General features: G+C 36.2%; 1 protein-coding gene across 1 annotated transcript in view; it reads left to right on the forward strand.

Annotated features, from left to right (window-relative positions):
• FK (Ergosterol biosynthesis ERG4/ERG24 family) overlaps positions 1-19,260 on the forward strand; it is a 110,967-nt gene that overhangs the window by 22,581 nt on the left and 69,126 nt on the right. Inside the window, exons 3-5 of the mRNA XM_089830197.1 lie at positions 7,769-7,839; positions 8,227-8,283; positions 13,726-13,817. Of these exons, the coding sequence (XP_089686323.1) occupies positions 7,769-7,839; positions 8,227-8,283; positions 13,726-13,817 (220 nt within the window). The remainder of the gene's footprint in view (positions 1-7,768; positions 7,840-8,226; positions 8,284-13,725; positions 13,818-19,260) is intronic.

The raw sequence follows: 19,260 nt of genomic DNA on the forward strand, positions 1-19,260 counted from the left end.
AGGAATAGTTTTAATGGCCTTTGTCAGACTGCACAATCGAAATGACCCAAAGACACAATTTTAATGCATCTTCGATTTAGCTAAACAAAAATAAAACATAGAGAGACATCGGGACGACATCATAATAAGAGTGCTTCATCAAAGCCTTGAGCAATTGATGTAAAATGGAGCAGAAAATGGTCAGCTTTCTCCAAACGCTCTATTCTATTATAGTGATTATGCTGCTGGTGCAGGTACAGGGTTATAAGAAACAAGAAACAGAATTTTGTTGGAGTATAATGGTGATGGCTCTTGGATGTGTCCGGATGCTGGCCGGAAGCCATTCCCGGCCAGCTGGATGCATGCATCTGAGCTGGAATCAGCATCCCCATGCCACTGCCTCCACCTCCACCTTTGCTACCAGGAGGCTCGAATTGGTATCGTAGGTCTCAAAGGACCCTGATGCTCCTGCATCAGCTGTCGATTCCACCTCTTGGCCCACAAGCGTGCAAGGGTGGTCATCCTTTCACATTGTCCTCCCAATTCGCAAGACACAAAAATTCAAAACTGACTGGTCAAGGAATTTGCTAAAATATTCGTAACAAAATACTTCTTGATGAAATCAAAAGGTTTATTCAGATGGCTGAAAAATAGTTATTGCTGCACTCAGTCTGTTTTTGAAATTAATTGATTTCTGCTGTCTATGCTTTTGCCTTTTCATAATTTGAATCATCTTAATTCTCCCTTGATTGATCCTCCTATAAGTGATCTAAATTGCTGGTCTATTGATGCCTTTCTTGGATGAATTGTTCTCCCTTTATTCCTTCAAATGGGAGGGAGGATGACCCTTTCATGTTGCAAGGGACAGATCTCTTCTCCTTTAAGCTCTGCCTTGTTTAGTTAAGAAAAACTTAATCTTGGTTGGCCTCCTTTATTCCATTGTTGATAATTAAATGCATTTTAATGTTGGGTTGACACTTACATTGGAACATATTACAATGCCTTGTTTTTTTTCTCAATGTTGCGATCTATTGTGATATGTGAAATATCCCAAACAGATATTTACTCGATTTCCTTTTCAATCAATATATTCATACTTAAAGAGAGGCAAATGTATTACAACACAAAAATAGAAACCGTAGATTCTACAATAGATAATAACCCGTTTCTTTTCAAAATAAGATTTAGCATTCAAGCATATGGAAATGCGTTACAAACCAACAAAATGAAACGAGTAACTCTCCTAAAAATTCTTAAAACAATGTTATTGCATTATACAACAGCAATACAGTAACCAACAATCAGAACCCAATCTTAAATATAGTTATACAGTTAGATTGGAACATTAAAAGAAAAACCCGTAACCGCATACGAGACACTTGAAGTGATGTCTCTAAGGACAATGGGTTTGCATCCACTGTCTGCCAAGACGAGGGGCTACTTCCTCATACTAGCTGAAAGCTGAAACTTTCCAAATACTCTCATAAGAGAGAAACTGAAATCTGAAATAATAAATCAAGCATGCCCAAATGAAAGATTCTCTTCTCCTTTTATCCTCATAGCTGAGACTCTTCGATTTTCTTCCTGGCTTTTTGTCTTATCTCTCATTGTCCTTTTTGCCCACTTTATAATATTAAATTGACCTATTATATTTTGAGTCCATGCTCTCCAAGTCAATTTTAATATTATACATAATATGCCTTTAATATTTCCAATGTCCCAAAAAGGAGACATTACAAATCTCCCCTCCTTAAAATTGCTTGTCCTCAAGCAATCAGTACTAGGATCCCATAAGAGTTTGTAGGTAGCTCTGTAGCCCAATCTGAAAACAAATCCGGCCATATTGCAAAGCAAGGTGTCGAATTGCAATCCATCCATCAACCAGATCCCTGGGTCCCATGTTAATCCAATTAATGTCACTGCACTTGAGGTCTATAAAACTCTAAATCTAATCGCATCTAATCTGAAACTAAGTAGAATTGCGACTCGACCCTCAAAAAGCCATAGATACATAAGGCCAACACTTGGATCCCAAACACTGATGGCATAACCAGCTGATATGATGAGATAAAAATGTATCCAGAAGTTATGTATATCCCAGTAGGTGGTGATGACCTGTACTAAATAGATGATGTAGGAAATGAGCTGTTCAAAAGCTGAAATCAACACCAAGGGCACACAAAAGATAATACTGCCATCATCACTCTGAAGAGTCCCTAAATACATAGGGGTCATGAGAAAGAATGAAGCTGAAAAAGCATTCCCTATGATCAACACATAACTCTCCTCAATCCTCCACTAGGACCTATATAACTGCTGAAGTAAGAAGTCCATCCAACCCATATATAAGTTAGAATTCGGAACCATGTACATGCTGTATGAAAGAGAGGCAGCAGTAGTCACTTCACCACACCAATCTTGTGACCAAGGTTCGCTGTTAAAAACTGTAGCTAAATTCAAATCTCTTAAGTCAAGGTCATCCTCTTCCTGGAAATCAAAAGGAGCTCTCTCCTCTACCTCAAAAAGTGGGTTATCGAAAATCCAAACAACATCTACCTCAGACAAAGGGTTGTCTATAAATTGAAAGTGATTTGAAATTTTGGAACTTGGTTGCTTGGGGCAACTATTCATATCATACGTCTGCTGAATGCTATCAAGTTCATCAATTACCTCTAGGAAAAATCCTTGCCTTACTTTATCCTCATGTTCCATAAAATGATTTGCGCTCCGAATCTGATTTTTTGCTTCTTGAAGGGAAATCCGAGCATCATCTAATGCCTCATGAGTATGCTTAAGCTCTCTATTGAGCTCCATAATCTCATTCCTTTCTTTATTCAGCTGATCAACATGTATTTCAGCAACCTTAAGATTGTCATCCTTGTCGGAAAGCAAATATAAATAATCTGATTTCATAATTTCAAGAGCTGTTTTGATCACTTGCAAATCAGAAACAAGCCAATCTGCTTCCACTTCATTTTGAACCTTTTTGTAGAGATCTTCCACCATCTTGCGAGTGCTGTCATAATGTACCAATGATGCCACAACCATGTCATTACTAACCTTTAATTGATTCTTTAAGGTATGCATTTCATTATTGTCCTGTTGAAGTGGTTCATTGTCTTGTAGCATCATCTTAGATTGTTCCTCTAAATTCATGTCATGGGTATAGGAAATATATGGTTCATCACATTAAGACCCCAACTCGCTATTGCCTTGTGTGCAACTGACCTTATCGACCTGCTTGTCAAAGCTAACCTCCACATCACCAATGAAGAAACTTGCACTTTGTTTAACATCTTCTATGTGATTGTGAGAAGGCTGCAAATCAATGATAGTTGACTGTTCTTTTTCAAGACCCTCTATTTGATGATTTTGGTTTGCCAAAAATTCTTCATAAACACCTTTGCGCTAGTCTTTTGCAAGGAGATCCTAAACCAAATTCATATACCTTCTTTTTGCCATATCAGTCTTATTTTGCTGCTCTAGATAAAAATCCATGTAATCACTGAATGATAAATCATTCTGAATTTGAGTAGGAAGTTCTTTATACTCGTAAATGTCGAGTATTTCTGTTCTTATATCAGATTCAAAATTCTGGGCTAACTGCACTTGTAGCTTCATAGTACCTTCCTTGGTTTTATCCAAACTCTATATTTTCCCAAATTACCAAAATGGATACTCTTTCAAAATGAAGAAGACCAATGCACATAAATTTCTATCAATGCTGCTCAAACTGTTGCGAAGATAGCTCAATACATTTTTTTGCGGGTGTGTGATAGAAATGTTCTTCCAGTCGATACTCGACTTCCACCAATAATTTTAGAAACGCCTCCTTATCCAGAGTACAAATGAAGAATCTGTTCCGTACCTTCCAACATAGCAGTCAAGTATAATGTGGAATTTTTTTTTGTTTCATCTATATTGCTTCCAAATATTGCTACTAATTCACAAGATTCTCAAATTTTATTATTTTAGAGAGATTGCCAAATTAGGTGTGGAAACTTTGGAACTTGCAAGCGGTTGCAACCTCAACTCCAACATCTACCAACAATATCCGTTCTCATGCACTGTCTGTTCACCAAGGTCTTTAATAACAGTCCTCTACTATTGAACACAATTCTATAAAACCTGACTAGTTATTTTATCTCATATTTTCCCTTGGCAGTGATTGCAATTTGAGTTTGCTACTTGTTTCATAAAGCATTTTGGCCCATTTTGATATGTCCTTTGATGCCATTTAAAACTGAGAATTCTTTGTTTTGGACTACTCAACAGGTTGTATAAGCTGTCCAATTTTGTCACCAAGTTGTTTACACCAGCTATAGTTTTCAAATAGTCCAATACAACTGGAATGTTTACTTCAGCTGACTCTATATGAATCAGATCAAGAACTCATAATATGAATGCCGGAAGATAGAATTACTTAATTTGGACACAAGATTGTTACTGATGGGAAATAATTCACCCCAGACTGAAATAGTGATGTCCAATTGGGTCTTTGCATAGAAACCGGATCTTCACAAGTTCCGCTAATTGTTTCAATTCTCCAAATTTTGGTAAATGGATAAATTTGTTCTCCTAGGCATTAGTCTTTGAAGATTAGCCTTCCAAAATGAAATGTCCCCTCGTGTACCATAAGGCAATTATGTATTCCAATAATATATAAACGACCCCACAAGATTAATATTTTCTTCAGACAAATTTCTCACAACAACATTAATATAATTGCTCAAAGCTTCCCTGCAACTGCAAAATTCTTTACAAACCCTGCCATACGGATTCCTAGAGCCAATATCAATTACGACAATTGATAGAGTGTTCCCCTAAGATATTCCAATTTGGTACTGAATGTGTGTCGGCTCCCAATAAGAAGTTTCCTCTATCTCAAAAAGTTTTTGCTTATGTTCTTTTATGTTGTAGTTGTGTAAGAGCTCGAATGCCCAAGAATATATGTTTGACCTAATAACCTCAACGAATCAGTTTTGAAAACTACAAAATCTTTGTAACTTAGTTGTAATGAAGATGAAGATGACTTTCTTCCAAAACATGGACTCGATATGATTTGATCGCTTTAAGCAACCTCCATGCTTAGTAATACAATAGATAGTGCCAAACTTGTCTACAACCTCCAATTAATTATTTGGTGATGCCAGACTTTGTCGGAGGAATAATTTCGATTAATGGATGCCCTATTAAATTAAGAAAAAATTTTAAAACAAAAATTTCTAGTATCTTTACGAAAATTCCATTCCTTAAATTTTTGTTTGTATGTCCAACATGTAATCAAAGTAGCATAAGTATGAGAAACCTAATTTGGAAAGATAACGTGGAAGCTTGCCTTGAGTAAAGTAACGTTGCGTTTTGTAGTGTAAATCCAAAGATTTGTCTGCTTTCTTGTGTTTACCTGCTTTGCCGTTTTGATTAATACTCATGCGTATAACCTTTCAATGATTCATTCTACACCAAATACCGTCGTTACAACTCCAGAGGCGTTACTCCTTTTTACAACAGAAAAATTCTTTGAGTGATGTCAAAGTGTTATCACGACACTTGGCTTGAGTACTATAATATTCCTCTCCGTTAATAAAACAAACCAGAACCTTCCTCGTGTGTCAGAAAACCATGAGTATAGGCGATATCCTTAGACATTTTAAATTAGTTGTGGAAATTGGAGACACCTAGCCGCTGCTAGTAGTGCTTTGTAATTAAGTATCGTTTCGTCTAATGGCTACGACAACCCACAAAACTACACTCATAATCTTGTAGAAATTGATGAAAGCAATTGCACAAGCTTCTTCAATTTTATTTTTTGTCGTTCTGAAGTATGACAAGAAATGTGACTAGTTTGGACAACGATCTCTCCATCTGCCAATGTTCCCGACTATTACTAGCCTTCGTTATTCCTTAATACACAAAATGATGTTTTGTTCTCTGCATACTCTTGCCCAACGTTTGAAATGAATCCTTGATGAAAGAATGCAAGTGGTCGGTTCTAATTCCTCTATATTATGGTCTTGGAACACAGACAACTTCCAAGTAATGTTTCTACAAGGGGCATAAATGAAACTACAATCTTTTCTACCAAAAACGTTATCTGCAACTGCCCAAATATACCGCACTTTTACCAAATTTAAGTCGTGTTATCTTGAAAGAAGCTTCTCCTCTTATCATATGGTCGTGAGAATCACTACTTCAGTAGACAATATATTGGAGTGTATCCTATCGCAGAAAAGGCTTTCTTCTTCATCCAACGGAATAACCTCATGGTTCTTGCCTTTGGGTGTTACCAACTCATTCAATACAAATCCTTCCAAATTACCGTTTGGAGGAGTTACATCCTATCCTTGATTATTGTCAACTCTGTATTATCTAGCAAACACGGGCTGAGATGCTAGACCCTATATTGCCCAAATTTCTGAGTGCACTACTTAGCTAGTACATTGATAACCCTTTTGAAATTTCTGACTAAAAACAATTTCACAATTGATATTCTTTATAAATCCTCACAGGCTGGCAGAAAAGCTGGCTCTGTTATAGTTTCATAGGCTGGTAGGAAGACCAACTCTGATACCATTGAAATATCCCAAACGGATATTTACTCGATTTCCTTTTTAGTCAATATATTCAAACTTAAAGATAAGCAAATGTATTAGAACACAAAAATAGAAACCATAGATTCTACAATAGATAATAACCCGCTTCTTGTCAAAATAAGATTTAGTATTCAAGCATATGGAAATGTGTTACAAAACAACAGAATGAAATCGGTAACTCTCCTAAAACTTCTTAAACAACATTATTGCATTCTACAACAGCATTACAATAATCAACAATTAAAACCCAATCTTCAGTACAGTTTTACAGTCAGATTGGAACATTAAAAGAAGAACTTGTAAGCGCATACGAGACACTTGAAGTGATATCTCCAAGGACAATGGGTTTGCGTCCACTATCTGCCGGCACGAGGGGCTACGTCCTCATACTAGCTGAAAGCTGAAGCTTTCCAAATACTCTCACAAGAGAGAAACTGAAATCTGAAATAATAAATCAAGCATGCCCAAATGGAAGAGTCTCTTCTCCTTTTATCCTCACAGCTGTGACTCTGCAACTTCCTTGCTGGCTTTTCGTCTTATCTCTCCTTGTCCTTTTTGCCCAGTTTATAATATGAAAATGACCTTTTATATTTCGAGTCCATGCTCTCCTAGTCAATTTTAATATTATACGTAATATGCCTTTAATATTTCCAATGTCCCAAAAAGGGGACATTACAATATGGCAGGGGCACGATATTTCACCCTTCCCAAGATTGTTTTTTCACAAGCAACTTTAAATTAAGATGGTCAAAAGATTTCTACTCCTTCCCAATTGGCTTTTCTGTAGGCAAGTTCTTCCACTTAAGCAAATATTCCAGAATAACCTTATTTAAAAGAACAGTTTCAAATTTAAGATGCTTGCCATTTGCATTGGATATTAGATGTAAGATGCTTAAATTTGTGGTACAGGACAACACATCCAGCCAAAACTATGATCAATATCTATGCAAAATTGATACATGAAGTGCAGTTATTGGACTGATGAAAAATTAGAATAAATGGTTTGTTTATTAGACTTTGTGCATTCCTGTATTGATTATCCTCAGTTTTGAAGTAAGAAAATCTGTATTTATCATTGATGATTTCAGTCTTATTCAGTTAAATTTTGTTGTTGTAATTGAATGAAATTAAAATTTAGTAGTTCAGAGAAAGTTAAATGTGTATTCACTAATAATATAAATGACAAATGTTGCCAGGTTTTGCTACACTTCTGTTGTTGATTTCCCTCCTAGGAATTAGTGTAGCTGCTGGTCTTTTCTCACCAGCGGTATGTTCTTCGCTGTTTACGCTTTTCATAGTCTTTCATATTTTATTATCACATTCTATTCCCAGGCAATGAGTGTGATGTCAGTTTTTGTAGTATTTGAAATTTTGAATGTTTGTTCTTTAGCAGCGTTTCCATTCTAATAACATGAAACTCTTTTTGAAAGGGAAACTTTCCTTGTAGCCATTTAAATCATTCTTTTAGCTATAGCATTTTCTTTTTTATGGTACTCTTGCTAATTTACGCAGAAAGCCTCTTTCTCTGAGGGCAAAAAGGGGATGTGACGCACTTTATGAATTGAGTATCAAATATTGTTTTTACTAAATTCCTCTGCCATGTTAAACTCCTCTGCAATGGTTTAATTCTTTTATCATTCTTGTTTGGTTTCAGGTTATAGCAGACAGAGGATTAGAGTTACTGTCTACAATATTTGTACTCAGCATCTTGGTAAAGCTTTGGCATTATCCTCTTTCATATACTTATGCAGTTGGCTAAAGTTTCAAGTTTGAGAATTCATATTATACTCAAATAATTTGGTTTCACTGTTTATGATTAGTATTTGGTGTTTTGCAAAGGCACATATTTATTTCTTGATTTTGTACATATCTTAAACAAAAATGATTTATTAATAAAAATAAAACTATGTGCTGCTGTGCCAAGTTTATTAATACAGCCATCAATGTAAAGAATATCTTTCATTGTTTCCCATTAGGCATCACCCAAATCAGTTATTACCTATTGAAAGAAGTATTCTTCTTATACCTGTGTTAATTGTCTCTATTAGTAGCGTAATGTTTTTTAATTTTCAATTTCAATATTTTTAGTGATAAACGGCTTTAAGGAGCCATACCTATTTATTAATATTAAAACTTTACATGAATGACAGGTCCATAGGAGGCCATGGTAGCTACAAACCACACCTTCCTAAGAGAGTTTGATATAACGTGTAAAAATTGGCCACTCATAAGGCGTCCATAGTTCAAACTTTCTTGTCTATGCACCAGTCTGACCTTAGTGATTATTACAAACTTTTAGTATATCCTTACTTCGGAAAATATTAATTTTCTGCTCTGTGGTTGACACCCATTGGTTGTGGTGGAGCAGAACCCATAGAAGGCATTGCCTCCTCCAAGTCCGTTTCCGAGCAGGCGATGAAGGCAAATGCTAGTTCAGCGTGCCACTAGTGGGGACCCCTACAATGTGTTTCAGTCTGCAGTAAGCTTTGTGAAACTTGAAACTAAGCCTGAGCATCACCTTCTCAAGCATCGCCTTTAAACCTACCAGCCACTTGGGGCCTAATTAGGGTTGTGGCCTTGCACAACACTACCATTTTGTGCTCTTCCAAGTCTAGCATGGTTGCCACAACTTGGGTGGAAATAATCCTATTTGTAGAGGCCAATTTCATAATGTGTCTGCCGAAACCAACTCTATAAGCCCAATCATCACCTTCTCAAGCATTGCCTATGATCCTACTTGTCCCTTAGGTCTGATTGGGGTTGTGACCACATGCGACACCACCATATTTTGCTCCTCCAAAATTTGCTCACCCTAATCCAGAAAATGACTGAGTTACCTTATTTCTAGAGGCCAATTTCATAAATGTATTTCTCAAAACCATTTTTGTTGCCTGCAAGACTATTATAGAGTTAGTTTTCAAAGGGATCTTTGGATGTTTCTCTGTGATGAACCCCTTGAAAGCTATTTGACAGAAATTTTCTTCCAATCACATGGGAGGCTCTGTTGATGTGTAAATGAAGATGGAAGAAATAATGAAATGGCCTTGTTGATCTCCACTAGTTCATTGGATGTTATGAGGGAATGTCATAAATGCTCAGTAAGAATTGAGTCCACATCCAAGCATGTTTCACCAGTTCCGTTTGCTGTAGTGTGTGATAGGCATGGTTTAAGTATGATGTGAAGAACAAGGCAAGTATCATATATCAATTACAGATCCACATAAGCCTTCAAGCCAGTTTTAGCGATTGACTCCATCAATAAGGTATTGAGCTCCCTATTACCTCCTGCTTTACATGGGCTATATTGAAATCTTCAAGCTCTTTAGCAAGTTTAAACATGCCTTCAACATATTATTTAAATTTCAGCTTTTAGATTTTCCTTTTCTTAGAGCATTGATTGCCAACAAAGAATCCTCTTTAATTACTAACTTTATGAAACCAAGTTTAACCTCATCCAAAAGGCCATGGAGACCACCACAATTTTTGCTTCGTTATTGGTGCCAGATGGAAGGGAGATGCCCATTGGAGTCCTTGAAGATGCACTCGGCCCCCTGTTTGCCTGGATCGCCCCTAGACACGTCATCATAGTCAAATTTGATCTAACCATCCTCTGGTAAAATCCATTTTGCTTTTGCTTTTTGTGAGGAGCCATGATTAGCCCTGAGAGCCCCATGCATGGGGGAATTTTCAATGTCGATATTATTGTAATTTTTTCTTCTTTTTCTTCTCGACCTAAGCTTTTAGGATAATATCTGCCCTTACCAGTTTTACATTCAGAGTAATATAACATACTTCCTCATTGTTACTGCTGACATTAAAAGAAGAAAACTTTTGATTCAAAATTCAAACGATCTAGTGGTAAGAGCCTGGTTATCATAACTCGGGTGTAAACTGTGTGGTAAAGGCAGTCTTTGATCTTCCTCTTTAATTTATTCATCCACTCTACCCAAGTATTTTTAAAGGATCTCAATTTGTATGTGAATTGACATAGCTGTACATGGGCCATTTTAAGCTTAATTCAACTCAAATTTGGTATTTACTCCTTTGACCAAACAGCACAAGCAACTCATCTTCAAATTTTTTGAAGTTTAGGAAAAGTGGAAATAATGTATATCTGAATCATATAATATTATTTTGTATTTGTCTAGTTCTGGTTTAATCTGGTTAGTACAAATTTTTCTGTGCGTTAAGTACACAGAGTTTCGACTAGAAATCTTGTCTATCTAGAGACCATTCTAAGCAGCTATAACCTGTCAAAAGCAGTGTTTCCCCAAATTTGTGGGATGGGGGATGTTGGAATAGGTTTTGGGGATGCCAATAATTATATTAGATTTTGAGGCTGTTAAGTGGCTTATAGATTTATATGAAAGTAACCGTAACTTGAATAAAATGTACAAAAATAAGTAGTGAATTGAGAGCGCCCCTGATGATTGAAACATAAAAATTTAATATCACTTGTTAAATTTTAAATGACAATGATAAATCAAAATGGTTTATATCATAGCTGCATTACCTTGTATAGGGATCAAGTAAATGTTACTGATAAATCAAGATGGTCTATATCAGAGTAGCATTAAAAATTCAAATAGTATAGGGGTTGATTTGTTGAACCCAAAATATAAATAAAATTCATTTACTAGTGAAATTCTCAGGATGAATCTTTGTTTTTTAATTCCATACTTAGGGTAGGGGGTGGAAAATCCCTGCAATTCTGTGAGGCAGTACCTTTAGAATAATCTCTGTTCATCACCAAGCCCAAGTTAAGGCCTTTGAGGCCACAAAGACTTCCATGACTCATGCTTTCTTCTGTAACAAATTTTAAATGAGAAACAATGAAAACAGCAAAGCCAATGTCTTTAGGAATTGGGAACAAAATAACATTTTTCTTAATGTTTGGGAACCTTGTGTGATCCCCTCATAAAGGTAGGCAGTACCTTTAGAATAATCTATGTTCATCACCAAGCCCAAATTAAGGTCTTTGAGGCCACAAAGACTTCCATGACTCATGCTTTCTTCTGTAACAAATTTTAAATGAGAAACAATGAAAACAGTAAAGCCAATGTCTTTAGGAATTGGGAACAAAATAACATTTTTCTTAATGTTTAGGAACCTTGTGTGATCCCCTCATAAAGTTAAAAAAAAAAAAATTGTGACATATTAAGTGTTTTATTAGAAGGTGTGTTTTTTCAGGACAATTTTTGATGACTGCAGAAAGTGTCCCGATGTTCTGGGATGTCACAAGGCTATTGGGGATGAGAGCCCATCCCCTTAGGGTTCCCTCAGAAAGGGGATGCCTTGGGAAGTCTAAGGGTATGTTTAGTCCATGTCCTGCAATTTGTTCATAGACAGTAAAACATATGAAAGCCCAAAGGGATTTCAATGACTGCAGAAGGTGTCCTGATGTTCTGGGATGTCACAAGGCCATTGGGGACGACAGCCCATCCTCTTAGGGTTCCCTCAGAAAGGGGATGCCTTGGGAAGGCTAAGGGTATTTTCAGTCCATGTCCTGCAATTTGTTCGTGGACAGTAAAACATTTGAAAGCCCATGGGGATTATATTCTGATTTCTATGCTATGTGGTTATCAGTAATCTTATGTTAGCTAATTTTTCTTTACCTTAGTTTTTAGAACATCATCTGCTCCTAACAGAGCAGTTTAAAATCCATGGTAATAGCAAATATAGTTCCTTATCTTTGCTGCCAACTTTCATTTGCTTTTCTTCTGTTGCTTGTTTCAATTCAACAGTGTACATACTTTGAAATCTCATTGCCATGCAATAGTTTGTCCTATCCATTCAAAGTAAAACCTGTGGCTTCAAATGGCTCAGAGTGAGGTTATAATTAACTTGGGTGTATACTTAGTAGTTGAACACCCTTTGATCTTCCCCCCCGAATTTTTGCACCCTGCCATTTAGCTAAATGTTTTTGATGGACCTCAATTTGCACATGACTTGATGTCCCGTACATAGAGCATTCTAAGCTTATTTCAAAACTTCAATGAATATTTGACATATCATGTCTTGACCCGAGCAACCCATGTGACTCATCTAAAATTTCTTTTGAAGTTATGGACAAGTTAAGATGAAGTAAATTGGAATCAGATATACAAAGTGCAACTACAATGTTGGAATTGTCATCCTTGTACTGCTATTCAACCTATTTTTCTAGCTGTATAGTTTTGGTTGAATTCATTGACTACCACTCAAGATATTTCTGTGCATTAAATACAAATGAATTTTGACTGCCAAGGCAGCAGAGAGCTTTCCATAAAATTATTTTATAATTGTTTTCATCCTGGAGAAATTTCTCACCAATACTTAACTTTTCTAGGATTCATGTTCTACAGAAATTTTTTATAATTGTTTCTATCCCGAATCTACAACAGCTTACTATCTTTTGTAAAAATAAACTGGACTGTTCTGGACAGGATAGTTACCTGTACAAAAGTTATGCTCTTTAGAAGAGTTTGGTAGATATGATACGATATTTAAAACTCTACAAAAGTTATGCTCTTTAGAAGAGTTTGGTAGACACAATACTCACTTAAAGAAATAAGAAAGTAAGGTTGTTTTTGGTCAACTTTGAAGTCTATTATCCTCTATTTTACTTATCTCATCAATAGCAATGCAAAGATCCACATTTGTGATTAACCACAACAGGTTTATTTTATTTGCTTCCAACACCACATTGGTGCTCAGATAGATAACATGAATACGTGATAGAAGAGAGTAGTAAATAGTTGAATATTGGTTATTGTAGGAGCTATCCACATGGTTCAATGAAGTCTTATGTGTATGCACTCGAGGAAGTTATGCACGAACATACTCCTTAACTAATCTACTTCTATCGTCGACTCACTATGGACTTGTTACATTATTGACTTATTATTTTAACCAATGTAAGAGTTAATTGAATGCAAAGTGAAATATAAGCACACTCCTACTCGTTTAAGTTTGAAAATGAAAAAAAATGGTAATATTAAAGCTTAGCTTGTCAGCTAGTGCTAGATAATGGGTATTTGAGATTGTTAAGGCCTTTTTTCAAAGGAGAAGACATTTTATTTTTTGATTTTTGCTAATAAGCTTTTACTTTGAACTATTTTATCTGAGCTAAAAGTGGCTATTTTTTGTGTTCTACATGTCTTGCTCTCAACAGATGGCATTAGTCTTATATTTTTCTGGTCATAGTTCCCATAGTGGTACAACGTCTCTGAAGCCACATGTTACAAAGAGCTTCATTCATGACTGGTATGTTTATGATCAACTTTTATGTATCCAAGTTCATTTCTATGCACATATGGCATGAAAGGTTTTGAATTTTTGTCATCAATTTATAATAGATTAGAGCTTTATTCATTTCTTTACTTGCATCGCCATCTCAATATTTCTGCATATTTGGTTACGCCATTCAGTTATCTTTAGTTTTATCTAATGCCTAAAATCTATATTGCTGGTTTGGGTTTTATCCTCCACTCTGAGAGCAACCAATCCTACATCTCATCTGACTCTCAAGTTGTGAGCTATATAAGGTAGTCAAAGGGTCTTGTTCCATACCCTAATTAGCTAAAAGGTAGACATTGGTGGTGATCTTTTTGGAAGGATATTTACAATATTGAATAATTATGCAAATGTCAAAGTAACCTTCTCTTAGATCTAGGGTTGGAAGATTTGATCCATGATATGTTTAATCACTTTTTGGTCACCATCAAGGAGTATCATGATACTAAGTTTTTGGTTTCTATGGAGAGCCTTATGATTTCGTGCATTGAAGAGATGGAGGAAATATCCCAACCTATCACATCTATGTTATGGTCTGTTCACAATTTCGAATGTGTCCCTTCTATTGCAACATGTAAATTGGTCAATAATGTATTCAAGCATTGTGAAGAAAAAAATGACATCTCAATTGCACAAGGCTAAGGAGGTTAGTGACGACAGTTAGAGTGATGAGGAAAATGAAGTCACATGAGGATTTGCAAGAATCTATTTCTATGCCTACCAATGGAGAGCACTTGAAACTTCAAGATGTTGGAAAAGATGAAGAAGCTGCTTGCACTAATTTCATCAAACCAACACTCGTCGATCAAGTCGATTAAAATTTGGGCCCTATCAGTGATCCTCCAAATGAGAAAGCTCTACCAGTAGTTGTTCAACTTCATGGAGATGCTACCGATGATTCCTTGCAGGAGCAATTGCAGTTGGTTGAATATGGAGTTTATCCTTCATTTGTGCCTAAGTCGTGCATGACTGTAATTTTTTCATGTGAAGGGCTTCCTCATAAAAACAATAGGAACTACATGAGCTGTGAGGTTCTTGAGGAGATCGATGATTATATGAAGGTTGTGGATCTGTAATGTCCTCATTTTTAGTAGGTTCTTGCAATTGGCTAGGCTAGTTCACCATCGTGACCCTCATGAGTTGACAGTGGGATTTGAGGGTCTCAGTTGTGTGGTTCTAGGCTTTCCAACAGCCTATGGTGTGTTTTGGCTCTGTTTGAGGGACGTACTATTTATAGTAAGTCAATTTGTTGGTTCTGATGAGCTCAGTTGAGTTAGAGGAGTTGGAGGATGCTCTCAATTTTTATTTCAGGCTTCTTGTTTGAGCTCCAAGAATCTTGGAGGGAGCATCTATTATATGGTAAGTCACCACGTCAGGTTCATTCATCATCTTTCATCATCGAGATCACTTTGGTGTTGTCAGATTTTGATTCTGATGCCTCTTTAGTTGTTTTCGCTAGACGGGTTGCTATTTTTGATAGTGTTGTTGGTTGGTCACCTTAGTATCATAGCTTGTTCGAACTGGGACAAAAAGTTTTAAATCATGGGAACAAGAAACAATGGCCTTATGTGTCAGAATTTGAAGTTATGGTGGAAAAGGTCATTTTCGGAGCCAAAAGCAATTAATAAACTAGTTTATAATGGCACTTAATTATAATTTAATTTTATATGTGGGAAGCTTCTTAGTGAAGTTCATTTGGGAAATTTTGTGCCATTCGGAGATTATAAATATGAGCTTATTTGATGAGTAAAGTATCCGATTGATTATTTTCTTTTGTTGCTTGCAAAGAGTTTCTGAGTTCGCCGATTTTTTTGCCCTTGCTGAAGTATAAGGGTTAGATTTTGAGTTTATCTTGCAATTTGCTGCTGAGGTAAAGAAAATTATAATTGCTTCTCTACTGTATCTATTGTTATTGAGAAGTTGATTGAACAAGCGCTGAAGATTGGATTTTGGAAAACGAATTGACGGCTGAATTAGTAATTTTATGCTTTTACATCTCGGCTGGGAGTTTAATCTGAGTGTTACAGGGCTGCCGTTTCAGTATAGGGCAGCAATTTATCAATTGTAAGGTCATGTTCACCTAAAGAGAGTTTGTGTGACATTTCTGAGGGGCCGTGTTGCAATTTTCAAAAGCTGCGTTCAATTTATATGGCCTGCGATTTATATTATTGGGGTTGCTGTAGATTCACATTGGACTGCAAATTAAAGTCAAAGTCAATCTAAATTTCCAGGTTCTTGGCAGTTTAAATATTATTGTTGCTACTATTTGTTTGAAACATTGTTGGTAATGAATTAAAGCTGCAGAAAATTGTTTGTGTTTCCTAATTATATAATTGCATAGTTCATAAGGCAGAATTATGAATTAATGTTGGCATTCATACAAACCTTTTAATATTAAATTGATCTGAAATTGTAAGTGCCCAATTGCAATCTCTAGTGTAATTTCGAAAATCAGATTATCAAATTTGCAACAATAATAGTAAAGACTGCCAAATGTTTGACGAAATGTTAGACTATTGGTTAGCAAAAGAAAATTGATGATTCTTATGGATATAGCCAGTTGGGGTTATTATAGGATCTGGACATCAATGAGTTTATGATTGGCTTCTTTGGGATCCTGGTGACTCAAAACATGACAATGCAACATAACAAAAGTTCGATAGGGATGTTTATATTAGAATTGAACAATATAAGCTTGATGGAGAGTTAGTCTTTAGTGGTATGATGGTAGTGCTAACAAAAATGGGTACAATGACAGTGTTTGGGTGCGATGTGTTTGGATCCATGTTGATGGAAGACCATCTCATAGAAGTGGCAATATTCACTTGAATTATGAGACTCTAGAGGAGATTGGTGTGCGTGATCCCATGAAGGTTTTGGATTGAAGGTGAGCAGATCAAGGTTTTAAAATGGTGAACAACACGTAACTCCAATAGGAATTCGTAGTACAATGAAATAATCCAAATCGCATACCAAAACCATCCTACACGTTGGTCATAAATACCCCTTCGGAGGAAACTCCCAAGGGCTTACATGAGAATGCCAACACAACAAACATCTACATATAATTAATAAAAATTGGGCCCCTTTATTAAATAATTACAGCTCCATTTATAATATTATTTAAATTTTGGGACCATTAAATATTTAAAGTTTTTTTTATTAAAATGGGGACATTACAAATCCTCGCCGCCCAAAGATTGCTTGTCCTCTAGCAATCCGCAAACTCTAGGATCCCAAATCATGTGTGGACGTTGATAGCTATATCTACAGAAAACTCCATGCTTATTCAGGACCGCATGTGCATAATCAAATTCAATTGAGATGAGTAGACCACCACTAGGCCTAGCATTACTTGGTCGTGTGACAGACTTATTGGGCAAGTGAAAAACAAAAAAGTCACACGCTTTTTTTCTAATGTATTTTAACATTCCTTTTACTCATAATCTAATGTATTTTGACAAGAAGAGAGGAAAAGTGGGAGAGAGGATAGACTTGAGCTAATAGACTTGTTTTTTGTTTACAATCTTACTGTTTCACTTTCATCATCATGGATCTTACATACATTTGTGATTTGATGTCATTGGTTTTATGGATCTTACGTACATTTATGATTTTACAACATTTATAATTCTATATATCTATGTGACATGTCATATGGTCCTATGTTTTCTATTTACTTTAGTTACAATTTACATTTTATGTTTGTGATGGATTTATGTTTATCATCTATGTTTTTTATTTATTTGTTGATTGGTAACGATATAAGTATTATTAATAATAAAATAGAGAAGACAATCAAGTTTCATCATCAGACTATGAGGCTAATACCCTAAACAAATTACTACTAACAGCTACAAGACAACATTGACATCTACTTTTTTGTCAAATTTACAGACTAAGGCTCAAAATACATCCCAAAAAGACTAAGGCTAATCGGGTTATCAACAATGAACATATATTGATCAGCGAGTTGTCCATAACCGAGAAATAGCTGTCCACCTCCATTATCATGCTATCCATCCATCTCTACAATTGGAAGCGCAGAAAAATATCCTTTCTTTAGCTGACAATCACACTATGATCGTCCACATCCTATCATCCCATTTAAAAAAAACATCTTCAGCCATTCATCTCAAAAAATTCCTAACACTCCGTTCAGCCTTAGTTAACAGCACCGCACAACAACATTCTTCCATTCCTCATTTTCACAAAACAATTCGGGCTCCATAACAATTTCCTTTGCATTCTTCACATAAACCATAATCAGCATATCCAACATTACAAATTTAGGGCCAACTGATAATCACCTTGCGACAGAACCATGTGTGTCTCCATTGCCGAGGCACAAGCAACGCAAAGATTTTGTTCCCAACTTTCCCTACTTCCTCATATCTCTGCAACTCGTTCCTGATCTGACTCCAGACCAAAGCAACACCCCTCCTATAGACAAACTTTTACTCTCCCCCACCACCTCACAAAATGCAATTTGTCAAACCTCCTTTGTTCCACCAAAGGCTATCAACACCCATCCAAAGGCCATCAAAATACATCACTGCTTGCATCATCTCATTAAATGATTAGATACTACATCTAAACCAACCCAATCCCCAAAATCCAAACATGATAATTAGAACATTGCTAAGACAAATCTATTAACACTTAATCCATATCAGTTAATGATAGAGCATGCTCTGCTAAAGAGTCTGCAAGACTATTTCCCTTTCGTAAAATATGGGAAACCTTGAAACTAACAAAATCCCCTAGAATCTCGTTAATGGTGTCAGTGAGGTTTTTAAAATGCCATGCCTGAGTAGAACCTGTAGAAACGGCCTCAATAATAATTTTTGAATCCCCCTCTAAGTGGATGTGATTCAGATTTAAATTCCTGCACAACGTCAAGGCCATTAAAGCCGCTTTGGCTTCAGCTGCATTGCTGGTTCCATCAGCTAACCTCATTTTAGCCATAGCAATGGCTGAACCCTATACATCCCCGATAATATCTCCTGCACCTGATGGCCCAGGGTTGCCACTCGTGGCCCCATCAAAATTCACTTTGAACTAACCTTCCACTGGTGGCATCCACTTGACCTTGGATCTGTCAGGCTTATTTTGCAAATTAGAATCCCAATTCTTATATCTAAAACTTAAACGCGGCCATCTTCGCTGGATAGAAGAGTCGATGGAACCATTTGCAGCATTCATGCTTTCAATAATTGCCCTCTCAAGCCTCCACCAAATCCTCTTCAAAATTCTTCTTTTCCCTGGAAAATTCTTCTTTTCCTTTTTTTCCTTAATACCCAAACCACTATTGAGGATGAGTGATCCATAGTTTACAAAAGGTAGATTTTATATCCAAATTAGGCCATCCATTAAAGACACCTGAAATAGTATTAGGCATGGGTCCTTGCCA

This window comes from Cupressus sempervirens, chromosome 5 (genome assembly GCF_028749045.1).
Source record: "Cupressus sempervirens isolate cs-2001-9-10 chromosome 5, ASM2874904v1, whole genome shotgun sequence".
NCBI lineage: Eukaryota > Viridiplantae > Streptophyta > Pinopsida > Cupressales > Cupressaceae > Cupressus > Cupressus sempervirens.